This window comes from Berkeleyomyces rouxiae (assembly GCF_048999995.1).
Source record: "Berkeleyomyces rouxiae strain 22BRR77 chromosome Unknown BrBRR77_ptg000001l, whole genome shotgun sequence".
NCBI classification, from domain to species: Eukaryota; Fungi; Ascomycota; class Sordariomycetes; order Microascales; family Ceratocystidaceae; genus Berkeleyomyces; species Berkeleyomyces rouxiae.
The window spans coordinates 4,865,885-4,879,315 of NW_027396491.1; the positions used below are offsets into that span (position 1 = coordinate 4,865,885).

The 13,431-nt window shown below is 51.6% G+C and overlaps 4 protein-coding genes across 4 annotated transcripts; 2 read left to right on the forward strand and 2 right to left on the reverse strand.

The window, feature by feature from the left end:
- BROUX77_001361 (uncharacterized protein) lies at positions 1–2,093 on the forward strand (the record flags this gene model as incomplete). Its single annotated transcript, XM_073745782.1, has 3 exons — positions 1–289; positions 432–670; positions 774–2,093. 3 exons carry the CDS (start codon positions 1–3, stop codon positions 2,091–2,093), a joined length of 1,848 nt encoding a protein of 615 aa, XP_073609596.1.
- A 1,012-nt stretch (positions 2,094–3,105) lies between these two features.
- Positions 3,106–4,569, reverse strand: BROUX77_001362 (uncharacterized protein; the record flags this gene model as incomplete). Its single annotated transcript, XM_073745783.1, has 1 exon — positions 3,106–4,569. One exon carries the CDS (start codon positions 4,567–4,569, stop codon positions 3,106–3,108), a length of 1,464 nt encoding a protein of 487 aa, XP_073609597.1.
- Positions 4,570–9,772: 5,203 nt separating this feature from the next.
- BROUX77_001363 (uncharacterized protein) lies at positions 9,773–10,940 on the reverse strand (the record flags this gene model as incomplete). Its single annotated transcript, XM_073745784.1, has 4 exons — positions 9,773–9,943; positions 10,087–10,454; positions 10,725–10,746; positions 10,905–10,940. 4 exons carry the CDS (start codon positions 10,938–10,940, stop codon positions 9,773–9,775), a joined length of 597 nt encoding a protein of 198 aa, XP_073609598.1.
- A 1,061-nt stretch (positions 10,941–12,001) lies between these two features.
- BROUX77_001364 (uncharacterized protein) lies at positions 12,002–13,129 on the forward strand (the record flags this gene model as incomplete). The annotated part of the gene is made up of 1 exon (XM_073745785.1): positions 12,002–13,129. One exon carries the CDS (start codon positions 12,002–12,004, stop codon positions 13,127–13,129), a length of 1,128 nt encoding a protein of 375 aa, XP_073609599.1.
- Between the last annotated feature and the right edge of the window lie 302 nt (positions 13,130–13,431).

Genomic DNA, 13,431 nt, shown 5'->3' on the forward strand with positions numbered 1-13,431 from the left:
ATGTCCCCCGACGGCGTCAGCAACAGCCGGGTGGTCCCTGTCGCTCAGGATGCCGATGAGCAAGTCGATGACCAGCAAGTCGATGAGCACGATGTCGTCAAGACCGTGTCGGACGATAAGAAGGACATGCAGGTAATGTCTGTCAAGAGCCGCATCTTTGACGACTCGCCCACCCAGGCGGAACTGGCCACGCTGCGCCGTGTTGCCGACAAGGTGTCGCTGTCGCTGTTCACCATTGCCATTGTCGAGGCGTGCGAGCGCTTTTCTTACTACGGAACCGTAATTGTCTGTAAGTAGTCTCTTCCGCTTCTGTTCTTTCATCCCGCCAAGAAGTGAAAAAAAAGACTCCGCCCTGCCAGGACCTATCCGCCACTCCCCGACGCCCACCCGGATTCCTTTGCCCCTGCTAACGCCGCCGGCTCTCCTCACAGTCACCAACTTCATTCAGCAGCCCCTGCCTCCGGGCTCCAACACCGGTGCCAGCGGCAAACATGGCCAGCCCGGTGCACTCGGCATGTCCCAGCGTGCGTCCACTGGTATCACTACTTTCAACCAGTTTTGGCAGTACACCATGCCGCTCTTTGGCTCGTGGGTGGCCGATAAGTACTGGGGTCGTTACAAGACGATCTGCGTGGCTCTTAGTATTGATCTGATCGGCCATTTGATTTTGGTGAGTTAATACTACCAGTCTACTGGTACACACGCAGTTACACGAAGAAAGCGTTGTTACACAAGTTTCATTCACACCACTAACACCCACATCCACCATCTAGATCATCTCTGCTTTGCCTCCCGTCATTACCAAACCCAACAGCTCGCTGGCTGCTATGATCATTGCTATCATCACCATTGGCTTTGGTACCGGTGGTTTCAAGCCCAACATCTCGCCTCTGATCGTCGAGCAGCTGCCCAACCAACACATGCGCGTCGAGACCACCAAGTCGGGCGAGCGCGTCATCGTTGACCCGACCTTGACCGTTGAACACGTGTACAACTGGTTCTACATGTTCATCAACGTCGGTGCGCTGCTGGGCCAAATCTCCATGTCCTTTGCCGAAAAATACGTCGGCTTCTGGCTCGCCTTCCTGCTGCCCACCGTCATGCTCTCCTTCTGCCCGCTGGTCATGCTATGGGGCCGCCGGCGCTACGTGCGTCGCGAGCCCGACGGCTCGGTGCTCGGCCCCGCGCTCAAGACGTTTATGCTTGCGCAAAAGGGCCGCTGGTCCATCAACCCCTTCGCCACCTGGCGCAACATGCACGACGGCACGTTCTGGGACAAGGTCAAGCCGAGCTCCTTTGCGCCCGGCACCAAGCCGCAGTGGATGACGTTTGACGACGCGTGGGTCGACGAGCTGCGCCGTGGATTCTCGGCCTGCTCCGTCTTTTGCTGGTACCCCATCTACTGGCTGACGTACAACCAGCTCAACAACAACCTGGTGTCGCAGGCGGCCACGCTGCAGCTCGGCGGCCTGCCCAACGAGATTGTCTCGAACCTCGACCCGCTGGCCCTCATCATCTTCATCCCCATCTGCGACATGTTTTTCTACCCCGCCCTGCGCCGCTGGAAGATCCGCTTCACGCCCATCCGCAAGATCTTTGCCGGCTTCATGGCCGGCGCCCTGGCCATGGTCTACTCGTGCGTGCTGCAGTACTACATCTACCGCCAGAGTGACTGCGGCCGCTACCCGTCCACCTGCGACACCAAGCCCAACATCTCCGTGTGGGCCCAGTCTGGCGCATACGTGCTGATTGCCCTGTCCGAGATTTTTGCCTCCATCACGTCGCTCGAGTACGCCTACTCCAAGGCCCCGGCCAACATGCGCTCCATGGTGCAGGCCATCGCGCTGTTTATGAGTGCCATCTCCGCTGCCATTGGCCAGGCCTGGGTTTCCCTGTCCGAAGACCCGCTGCTGGTTTGGAACTACGCCTCGGTTGGTGTTTTGGCTTTCATTGCGGGTATTCTGTTCTGGATTCAGTTCCGTCATCTGGATGACCAGGAAGATGAGCTGAACCAGCTGAGCGAGGGCAACATGAAGGCTAACCAGCAGCCTTCTGCACCAGTGGAATCACAAGCTGAAAAAGTCAACGCGTAAGAGTGTCGGGTAATGAAAATTTGGTCTGGGCTTTGTGATAAATGATACCCGTAGTTTGATAATGACTTAATAAAACAGATCTTTTCTCAAGAATCAACATCCCCCATGAGTGTGTATTCCTGTATCTGAAGATGCCTCAAAGCCAAGAACATGTGTAGTTCCTACGATTCAGGGGTTGGGTTGGGGTTCATCGGCTGCTATGTGCATACATACATATAGTGATGATCATAGTCTCACTAGGTTTGATTCTAGGTTAAATGTCATTTCGTCGTTGAGCTGTAATACAATAAAGAAGATAGAGTACATGAAGGTTACTTCAATGAGAGGAGGAAAAATGCTAGGCCTGACTTCCAAGTTGTCCAACTTCTCGAAAGACAAGGCACAAAAGAGAAAAGAAAAAAACAAAAGATAACCTTCACAAGGTCCTCGCTTCCCTCTTCACCAAAAAAGAAAAAAAACAAGAAATCAACCCCCATAAAACAAACTTTTTTGCTTTTCGTTGTTTGCCGGTGACCGACCGACGCCTTTGTTAAAAATCTCGCTTGGTTTAAATAAAATGAAGAAAAGAAAAAACTGTTAGAGAAAGCAATGATGGCGACCAAAAGAACAGCCAGAAATACAAAAACCCAATGCACGACTCCAGAATGATAGGATATGAGGGAGAGGGGGGGAATGGTAGAGAGAGGAGAATAAAGGAAGAGCAGGAGGTAGAAATCGGGGAGGCACAAGCAGCCCAAAAAAATAAATAAATAACACAGCGTGAAGTCAGAATTCACAGAAATAAGAAGAACATGTTGGCTCTGGCTCTTCTCATAACTCATACCAAGACCCAGGGAGAGCTGGGCGGGGGGCCTCATTCCGTCAATATAGCAGCTATGATGGCATGACCATTCGTGGCTCGAGACCCAACCCCAGATGAAGGGCAATCGCAACTCGTTTCGACCAAAGTCGATTGAGTGCTTCCATGACGTGTGAGCTCACATCAGGAACTCGGAAAACACGGAATCGTAGCCTAAGCAAGCCATTGTTCTTCATCCCGCTTGCGAGCCTTCATTACCAGGCCGTCGTCTTCGTCGTCATCTGAGTACTCGTCGTCATCCTGGTCCTCATCGTCGGCAGTCGGCTGTTGGATGGTAGCATCAATACCACCATTGCTACCGCCATTAAAGGGAATTGTCGCACGATTAATATTGAGGGCACTGGTTGCTCTTGACAGTGACTCTTCTTCGTCCATCCATCTCATGCCATTGGCCTGCTCTTCCAAGGGGAAAACTTCACGTGCGTATTCCTCAAGGCCACGAGGGCCCTCCCAAAGCTGCATTGACTGATCGATGCAGGTCTTTTCGAGGATGGCATCGCCAAAGTAAGGGGGTTGCTTGGCGGGGTCTTCCTTACCCAGGCTGAACAGACGGCCAAGTGCTTCCAATTGCTCGCGGTAGCCGGTGGGGATGGGAACTTCAACCTCAATGGGACCTTGAATGTACTTGACAGGGCGGCCAACTCCTTTGGAAAAGACCTGGCAGGCTTCAATGGGAGTCAGAAGCTCGTAAGCAAGTCCAACTCGCTTACCACCCCATTTCTTCGGACCATCCTTGAAGACCTGAAGAATTGCAGGCCCGACATCATGCTCGGCATCCAGCCATGGGAGTTTAACGTTGGGATTGAAAGGAGCTTGCCACACAAAAGAGCCGTCACGTTGCAGGTCCATACAAAAGAGGGGGTACTTGAGGGAGGTGAAGTTGTTGTTGTAGATGCCAGTGTAGACAAAAGTGGAGGGAATTCCAGACTCAACAATGTATTCCTCTACTCTCTGCTTGGTAGCCCACAGTGGGAGAGCTTCCCAGTTCTTATTGTAGCTCGAATGGTCGGGCATAGACGAGTAGACTAGATACTGAACACCAGCGCGCTTGGCAGCATCGACAATGGCCTTGCCAATATTAACTTCATCTCCGTAAAAGGTGGTATTGATGAAAGCTAATTCGACGTCGCGGAAGACATCGTCGATAATGTTGTGATTGATGCCGACGCCGGAGATGGGGCCGTTTTGTGTGACATCGCGATTCGCATCGGTGGTGGGTTTGGTACGGGTGTAGAGCTCGCCAACAATGCAATGGACGTTGGGATTGGTAGAAACCTCGGTCGCGACAACGCCCTCAAGATTCCGCAGCTGAGCTCTCACGTAGTAGCCAACAGCAGTGCAATTCCGAATCAGCGAAGCCGCTTGGCGGCCACTGGCGTTGATGACGGCAATGGTCTTGTCGGGGGTAGACATTTGACGTTTGAATGGGCGAAAAGCGTGGGAGCTATTCCGGCTAACAAGAGGCGAGGATTCTGAGTATGAAGATCTCGAATGTTTGTGAGTGCGAGGCTTGGAAGCCAGAGGAACATTTATGGGAGCAACGGTCGACACACGGATTGTTTCGCGAGAGGGTGCAGGCCGTATGGGAAGACCAAATCCGGAGAGTTGGGCAGGCATTTTTTCGAGTATTATTTTCGAGACTCTTAATTTGGAAGAAGCTTGTTAAGTCAAAAGAATACAACTAGTGATTTTTTTTTTCGCACGCTACAAGGTATGCTGTCAAAAGGAATGGCGGGGTGTATGTGTGCTGTGCGTACGTGCGTGCGTGCGTTTAAAAGGCAGCAGTGGAAGAGAAGACGACAGAAGTGGGAAAAGACGTGTGAGGAGAAGACAAGCGAAGACGGACGAGACGAGGATTGATATATCTTGGCCGGTTCGGTGATGAAAAGAGAAAACAAGGAAGCTGAGAGAGGGGATGAGATTGGCCGGTGAGCGAGAAGCGCTGAAGGTGCTGCAGTCGTATTCTTGAGTAAGAGGAATAGCAGAACGGAGAAAGAAGCAAAAATCAAGTTGAAATCAAGCTGGGAGGAAGAAAAGGCAAATTAAGATGAAAAAAAATCGAGGCTCTTAGTTTAGGCGGTGGGGTTGAAAGTGGTTCCAAGCCAAATTCCAAGGGTGCGGCAGGCTTGACTTGCGATGATGGAGGCCTGGGCCTTTGGACTTTGGCTGGCTGACTGGAGCTGGGATGGGAGAAGAAGAAAAAAAATGGTTGAGTGAGCGGTGACAGAGTAGTGGAAAGAGGGAAAACATAAATATTTTCCACAGGACCGAGTATCGTGGGAAGTATTGATCAAGGGGGAGACGAGACCCCTGGTGAAGCAGCGGTCCTTTTTTTTATATTCTTCAACGGCGACAGGACAAGACAACGAGAGACAGAAACTTGAGACACCAAAGCAGCAGCGGTGTTATCAGGAGCGGTAGGTTTTATCGACGGAGGAGAATTTGGGAGTGTCAAGGCAAGTTGGCGTCAAAATATCAAAGAAAAAAAAGAAGAAAATGCAGACTGGAAAGGCGGGGAATAATTGTGCTCTATTTGGACGTCAAACGCGACTGTAAGTGGCCAGAAGCAGCAAAAATTGGACAGCGAAAAGAAGAAGACGGCTCAACAGGTTTTTCGGGGATGATGCGATGACGATGAAAAGAAGAATTCAAGAAAACAAGAGCCAGGAGAATTTTTACAAAGCCAAGTTGGCCAGATATCAGCGAGATGGGAACAAGATAGATACAGAGAATGAGAAGGAGTAGGAGAAGGAGAAGGGACTCATTTCCAGTAGTTGCCTCTTTCTTTGTTGGCGTTGGCACGAAGATAAGGAACCCCAGAAAGCAGAAAGAGCGAGCGGTAAAGACCATCCAGGCGGCGTAGCACAGCTGCACAAAAGCCCGGCCGGCCAAGCCAAACGCCGTCAATGTCAGTGCTAAACGCAGGGACGACAGGCAAACGCGGGGAGGGAGGCAAATGCCACCAAAGAAATGCCACCAAAGCGAAAACGCAGCCAGCGCGAAAACGCAGCCAAAGCTAAAACGCCGGCCGGCACAGGGAAAACGCCACCCTTCCTGGCTGTCCAAAACGCCCCAACATCAAAACACAAAACACACGCCCTACGTACGGCATGACCTTCCAAACGCCGGCAATACAATCAATAACTACCATGGCATGGCACCTCCTCCGATAAAGCGCATTCCTTAAAACTGCACGGCCAAAGCCCAAGACCAAGTCCTGGCTAGCTAGCCTGGACTTGTACATAGTGGCAGTGGTAGTGGCCACATGACCGGGAACTGATAACAGCTCGCCCGAAAAAGAAAAGGGCACAAGTGCATAGTTAGTTGATACATCCGCCTATCTTACGCTTTTTTTCACATTCACATGTTCATTCTCACGTTTTCATATCTTCATAGGCCCTCACACACCTGTCAGCACGCCAATCCCTCTCCCTCCTCAACAACTGCCTCTGCACATATAAATGCCTTGCCCCATATTGTCGTCCGTTGGTTAACAAAGACCTGCACATGCACTACACTAGGAAGAAAAAAAAAAGCACAAGCGAGCGCAAAACCCGGAGAGAAAACGGATCTCGTCGATAAATTGCTGTAAATTCAGCAGCGGTAATAGTTACATAAGCAGGCCGGGAATTGCTCTGCACTGCATGAACAGCCACAAGACCGCCGGCCTTTCTGCACCGGAATACATGTGTTGGTGGGCTTCGTATCTTTGCGCCCTTGATCTGCCTCCTTTATTGTCCGTCCGTTTGCTAATCTACGGCCTCCAGGTATACACACACACACACACATACACACACGCTCTCTGCTTGTCCTGTTCTTGGACCTGATTGCGTGCTGGACAAGAACGCCGCACGTGCCCTAGTGTAAGCTGAGCTTGGTTAAGGTTGATTGCTGGCCAGCTTCTTGAAAAGCGAGGCAGCCATTTTATACAAGCAAGCAAGCAAGCCCGCTTGGTGGCAGCAAAGAAAACGGGGCATGGAAGGTCACAGGGGATGGGGGAGCCAGCCAGCCGCAAGAGGGAAGGAAAAGGAGCGCAGGTTCTTCTTATCAATCGCCCGCCCTGGCCATGAAAAATTTCAAGGTTACTAAATGATGGGGTCCTCCTTGTCCTGGCCCGGGTCCTGTCTTTTTCTAGGCCGGTCCTTGGTGTGATGCAATTCTGTGCTAACTAATGCTTCTTCAAATAACCATGCACCAGTATGGATGTACTTGCAACCAACTATAAGTCGCTCTGGTTCTCGACTTTCCCTCCTCTGGCTTGAATAGTCTTGTGTCCGCACGGTTTGCCCTGTCATCCTAGGCCTTGGGGTAACCCAGAGATAACAGTCCCTCCCCTCTCGAGACGAGACCAAGCAGAACCTTTTCTCCATGTTATGTTAGCTATGCTATACTATGCAGAGCGGTAGCTACAATCAACCCTAAGTAGCCCCGGATTGATATTGTAGTGATATGGTGTAGATAAAACCAAAACACCAGAGATAAGAAACCGAGACACTGGCAGACTGGCTGGTTGTCCCGAGTTCGCGTTGCTGCCGAGAAGACGGCGCAGTCTGGCCTGTCAGTCAATCAGTCTGTTTGTATGTCTCTCAGTCTGTCTCGACATGGGGCTGTCTGTTATCTCTGTTCCTGGGCTTGAAACCAAAAGCCAATCAGGAGCCGGTATTTCTAGGCGTGGGGTTCTAGGTGTGGCCCTACGGCTTGATGTTGCCATTCTACCGGTGTATTGCTACCAGTATTGGCCTCTTATTTTCTGGTGATGATTTAATAGCTTGGTCTTGTCCGCCTGTACCGTTGGAATATGGACGTGGTTGGGTGGTCGTCCGAGTTTGTCTGGGGTAAAAGAATATGGCCTAGAGCGTTGCATCAGGGGGGCTTGCAAAATGTCCATAGCTGGCTACATACAACATACAACATACAATACATTCACATGAGGCCACAGGTGAGCTGACAGAGGCTGCATGCGACATACATACAAGGGCATATATTATGCTGTAGCGTCCCTATCAGACCACGGCCGGGAGAGAGAAAAGGAAAACGGAGAACGACAGGACTGTATAAGTCGGTGTCTCTATCGTCCATGTCTATGCAAGTACATTTATATGTACAAGTACGTACACACTTGTAGCGTCGCAGTCCACGGTTCTGGTCAGATGTTGGAGAACACACACAGACAGACAGCCGAGTTGCTGATTGATGATAACAATGTGTAAAGTGTTATGGCTGTGATACATGATTATGAGATTGATTTGGGTACTCACAACCGGAAACACCAACCCCATTGGGCCATTGTCTCTTTTCCGGGGTTCTCTGGTTGGTCTGATCTAAGGGCAGCCTGGCGATGTAAGATGTGAGAGAGATGAGAGATGTATCAGCTAGTTAGTTGAGGTTGACCCAACCAACTGGAGGTATTTTTACTGTGTGACAATAGGCGGGAGAGTACGGGGAGCCACAGATAAAACTAGGAGTATTAATATCTAGGATAACCACAGAAGTTAGCTCATGGGCCTTTTCTTTCTTTTTTTTTTCTCTTTTTTTCTCTTTTTTTTTTTTTGCTCCATCAGCTGGTCGGCTCACGTTTTTTTTTCTGCTCTGATCCCAAGTTTGCCGGGTTTACAGGGTTTACATGCTTTGGGACCCAAATGACGACAAAAAAAAGGACGAAAGAAATTCAAGTACTTAAAATCACGGAACAAAGCCAAGTGTCAAAACTGCAGAGCGTAGTATCCGGGACGTCTTTCCGGCACAGCAAGTGGCGTTTCGTAAGCTGGCTGCTGAAGAAGGCGCCGAAGAAGACTCGGTCGCCATCTCTGGGAGAGGGAGGGAGGCTTGTATGAACGTGTGCTAACTGACTAACTACAAGTCTGTAGTAGTAACTAACTAGTTATCTTTCACGTCTAGTTACAAGTCTGCAGTACATATTGGGATGCTTCTTTTCCAGACGTAGTCTCCATCCTTGAGCCGCTTTCCATTTCCCCTTCACTTTCTCTCCTCTCGGCCTATATCGCCGAGCCTCATTCTTCTTGCACCAAATTGCATGGATGCAACGGCACGGGCGCCCGTGTTTTTCACAACAAGAAAAAAATGCGCTGTGCAATTCTCTCGCTATTTGTCCATTTTTCGTCTTCCTTCGCAGAAATCATGCAATCTATTACGTACACGGAGAGAAGAACAGGAGGCTCATGGGAACCCTAGAGACATGATCTTCCGCTATAACCCTACTCCCCGAATCCTTTAGCAACTTTACTGCTTTATACAAGTCAACTCATATCGCATGATGTTGAAATGGCTTCGCTCCGATTCTCTGGTCTGGAAGCAAGAATTTTCATGGCCAAGCCCAGTCAGCCCAACCCTAAGAGAGAAACTCAAGCACACATGGTTGTCTGTGCTTGTACCACCCTAACCCAACACGTCACTTTGACCTAGTCAACCTGTTGAGAGCCCGCTCCCCAAGACGAGATGTACATACACGTATGACTGGATTGCAAGTACGCGATATTGTCTATAACTATATGTAGATAAGAAGAAAAAAGATATCGTCCTTCTTTTTTTGCGCCCAAAGTAACGAACACACAACGCCAACATTACTGACTTGTCTTAGCTGACACCAAGACAAGTCAGATATGAACCACAAATGGAAGAAAGAAACCAAGCCAAACAAAAAAAAAGACTAAAAGAGCAGAAATGACAGAGGGAATACAATATGTAGACAAATCTGGCCGGAATGATGTCCTTGGCTGAGAGACGTAGGGCAGGGCTTCCCAAAACTGACACTCCGAACAGAAGGGTGCCAGACCGACCGACCGACCGACATGTCGCTGGTTTATGAGTCGGGAGCTCCGGGTAGTCTTTCGATAAACATCTTGCCCCGGCCGACCTTGAGCAGAGGCACACCTGGAATCTTGCGAATCCGGCGTTGGAGATCCTTATCGTTGGTGGCCACAATGTACACACGCGCCGCCTGAACTGTTTGTACGATGCAGTCATCGGCATACTAGAATGTAATAAGGTTAACAAAACCGAGGCTCAGGCACATGGAAGAAAGAAACAATGAGGTTTTCTTGAGACGGACAAAGGTAATGAACCTCCCACCTCATCTCCTGGAAACAACAAGAACAAGGCGACGAGAAAACTTACTGTTCCCTTGTGTTGGCATCTGTACCGATCCCAGCGCTCATCACGCGCCACCTTGAGTGCTAGCCGATACCGCGGGCCCAGCTTTTCCAGCTCAGCCATGACACATTCGGTAATGATAATGTTGCACTTGGCATACAGGCAGTCCATCATGGCGCCCAGCAAGTCGAGCTTGCGGCTGACGGAGTGGTTGACAAAGTTGGTATCGACCAGCACGTTGTAAGGCGGCACCAGGGCCGTGTTGTGCTGAAAGAACAGGTTGGATGGCATTTGCGCAATCTCGCGCACCACTTCGTCCGTCTTGGATTCTTCCGTCTTCTTCTTGTTGGCCTCGTCGGCCTTTAGCTTGTTTTCCTTGAGGCGCGCATCATCTGTTGATGGGGAGCAGAGACTGGTGGTTAGCTTGTTATGTCTTTACGTGAGGAGGGACGTTGAGAGGCGAAGGAGAGAAGAAAGGAAGGCAGGTGTATCGCAGAGCTGATGCAAGTAGGATGCCACCAAGAGAGGAACGTGTTTGTATGCGACTGATAGAGATGGTCAGATATCTTTCTCAGGCGCTCCCACTCTAAAATACTATGCAGAATAGTCCAACGAAAAGAGCCTAGCACAAGACCTGCATTGCTAGTAAATGAAGCACCTACTCTTGCCAATGATGCGCTTGACCTATAGTATCTCCAGTTAGCGATTACCCTTGACATGCAAACTGGCCGGCTACAGCTAGCATGCCTCTGTTGTGGAAGTGACAAGTCCTTTCGACAGCCACAGAATCAAAGCTTTATTGAACTACGGGACAAGGGCGACTGGGGCAAAAAAAGACGAACCTGCGCAAACTTTCTTGTGCGTTTCGCAACACCCATTGTTCCTTTGTTTCTCGTGAGATCGGCGGTGGCGCGGCGAAGGTGGGCGAGGGGTCGTGTGTGTAGTAGGGCCACTGGATTCGTGAGAGAGCGGCGACTCAGAAGACGTGGAAGGGTGGCGGTCAGAAGCGATGGGCCTTGAAGCTTGGAGGGCGGTTGTTGCTGCGGTGGTGATGTTGACGATGGCTTCTTGGTTCGCTTTGCCAAAATTTAGTGGGGCTTGAGCTTGTCGATAAGAAAAAGGTACTGTCAGACGCCACAGTTGCGGTGGCTGAAGTACACAGTTGTAGTTGCACTGTAATGAACCGGCAGCATGTAGTGGATTTTAGTGTATTGTAGGCCGTGCAAAGACCCTGTGTGGCACTGTATCTCCATCACCCACAACAACGACCCTCTCAGGGCTCTATTTTTCCTTTGTTCAGGGGCCTCCCTGCAACTCGGAGGCAAAGCAGGCCCATTAGAATTACTGGAATGAAGGCTTGGCCCTAGGGGTTCTGTTCTGTAGGGGCTTTGCTTCTATTTTTTGTCGCTGTCTCAACTGTGACGGTCGTCTTGACGAATTTCGTGTTTGCCTCGACTTCATTTCAGCATCTTCATCCCGATTTCTTCGCACCGCGGCCCCCCCGTTCGTTCACGCTTTGCTTTTTTGTTCTTTGCCTAATCGAAATCTCGACGATCGCTGGCCATTTCTGGTTCTTTTGATTATTTGATCTTGTTTTTTTTTCGGACCCTCGTTTTCGCGCCCCATCGTCAGCCACTCTCGTCCTCTCAGCGCTTCTTCACCCACCACCAAAACACGCGCGCCGTTGCCCCTCGGGATATCGCTTCACCAGCACCAGTTCCCCGTTGGCCCCAAGCATCTCTGCCTCCTCTCCCGCCCGTATAGCTCGCGTCGCGGTACGCGAGAGCCCGCATCACGCATCAGCAAGAACTCCGGAGCGTGCACGGCCTCGTCACGTCACACAGCAGCCACGCCGCCCACATTGGCCTTTGAGCTCCAGACTACACTTCTGTTTCTTGCCCAGTAGCCGCTTCCGATTGTTGGTTTGTAGAGCGACACCATGGATAACTCCAAGTTCCTGCTCTCGGCTGTCTTTCTGGCGGCCTTCACCCAGAGCGTCCTAGCCCAGGACGAGTCTGCTGCCCAGGACTCATCATCTGCCGCTTCCTCGGCTGACGCCTCGTCAACAATCGAAGAGGCCTCGTCCTCCACATCTGCGTCTTCGGCTTCTCGCACGTCTTCCGCCTCTTCAACTTCCTCTGCCTCCGAGACTGCCACTACCGAGACTTCCGCCACGTCGTCCGTCTCGTCATCCGTCGTGACCAGTTCCACCACCAGCAGCGCCACAACCTCCAACAGTCTCCCCACCCTCACCAACACTGCTGCTATTCCCTCGTACCCTGCCGCTTCCGTGCCCCCTACCAGCGAGGCGCCCTTTATGCACCGTTCCAGTGCCCCCGACGGCACCGTCTTCATTGCCGTCGGTGCGATCCTCGGCACCTTTGCTCTGGCCGTGCTGCTGTGGCGTGGCATAGTAGCCTGCATGCTGCACCGGTCCGTTGAGCGTGCCGCCCGTGCCCAGGCCCTCAGCAATGACAAGTCCGCCTACCCCATCCCCCCTGCTGCCCCCTTCTACAAGTACACCGACCACGACTCGTCGCCATCGCTTGCCGCCCGCAACCCTGAGGGATCTGCTGCCGCCAATGGCCGCGGCGTACGCCGCACGACTCGTGGCCCCATTCCTTCCGGCACGCCCAGTATGACCAACCTCTTCTACTCGCCCACTGCCGCGCCCAGCGCTGGCCTCAACGCCAACCGCGAATCGCGCTTCCTGCCCGCCGGCTTCTACGCCTCGTCCAACTCGCCTGCGCCGCCCGTCGGCTTTGCCCAGGGCAGCACCAGCGTCGGCCAGAGCATTAGCATGTCCAACTTGCACCCCGACGCCCGCAACTACAGCCGTTCCAACCTCGTGGCTGAGCCGTCGCCCGAGAACTCGCCGCACTTTGCGCCCCAGCGCCGCAACATGAGCTCCAGCACACTAAACCTGAACCGCCCGTCGTCGGTGCGTGCGCCCAGCGCCTACCTCGATGACTTGCTCGACGAGAATCCGCACATGTTCCCGTCGCAACAGGCCCCGGGCCAGTCGCCCCGCCAGGGCAATATGAGCCCGGGCCAGAACCGATTTTGAAATAGGCTAGGCAGGACGTTGTGAATTCCTTTATTTGTGTCTTCTTTTTTTCTTTTTGCTACCGTATAGCCTGGACTGCTCATAGGCATTCTGGCGTGGTAATGTACCTATGCTGTTGATGATCTCATATTGCCCTTTCGGCTCTTCTTTTTGGCCATTGGCTTTATTGCTGTTGTCTTGGCTTGTTGTAATGTGTGTACTGCTGCGAGAGGGGTCACTCACGAGCAGGAAAAGGAAGAGGGAGGAATTGAGTTTATTACTGATGGTTTAGCTTTTCATGTCCCCCTTTCTCCTTCCTTGGT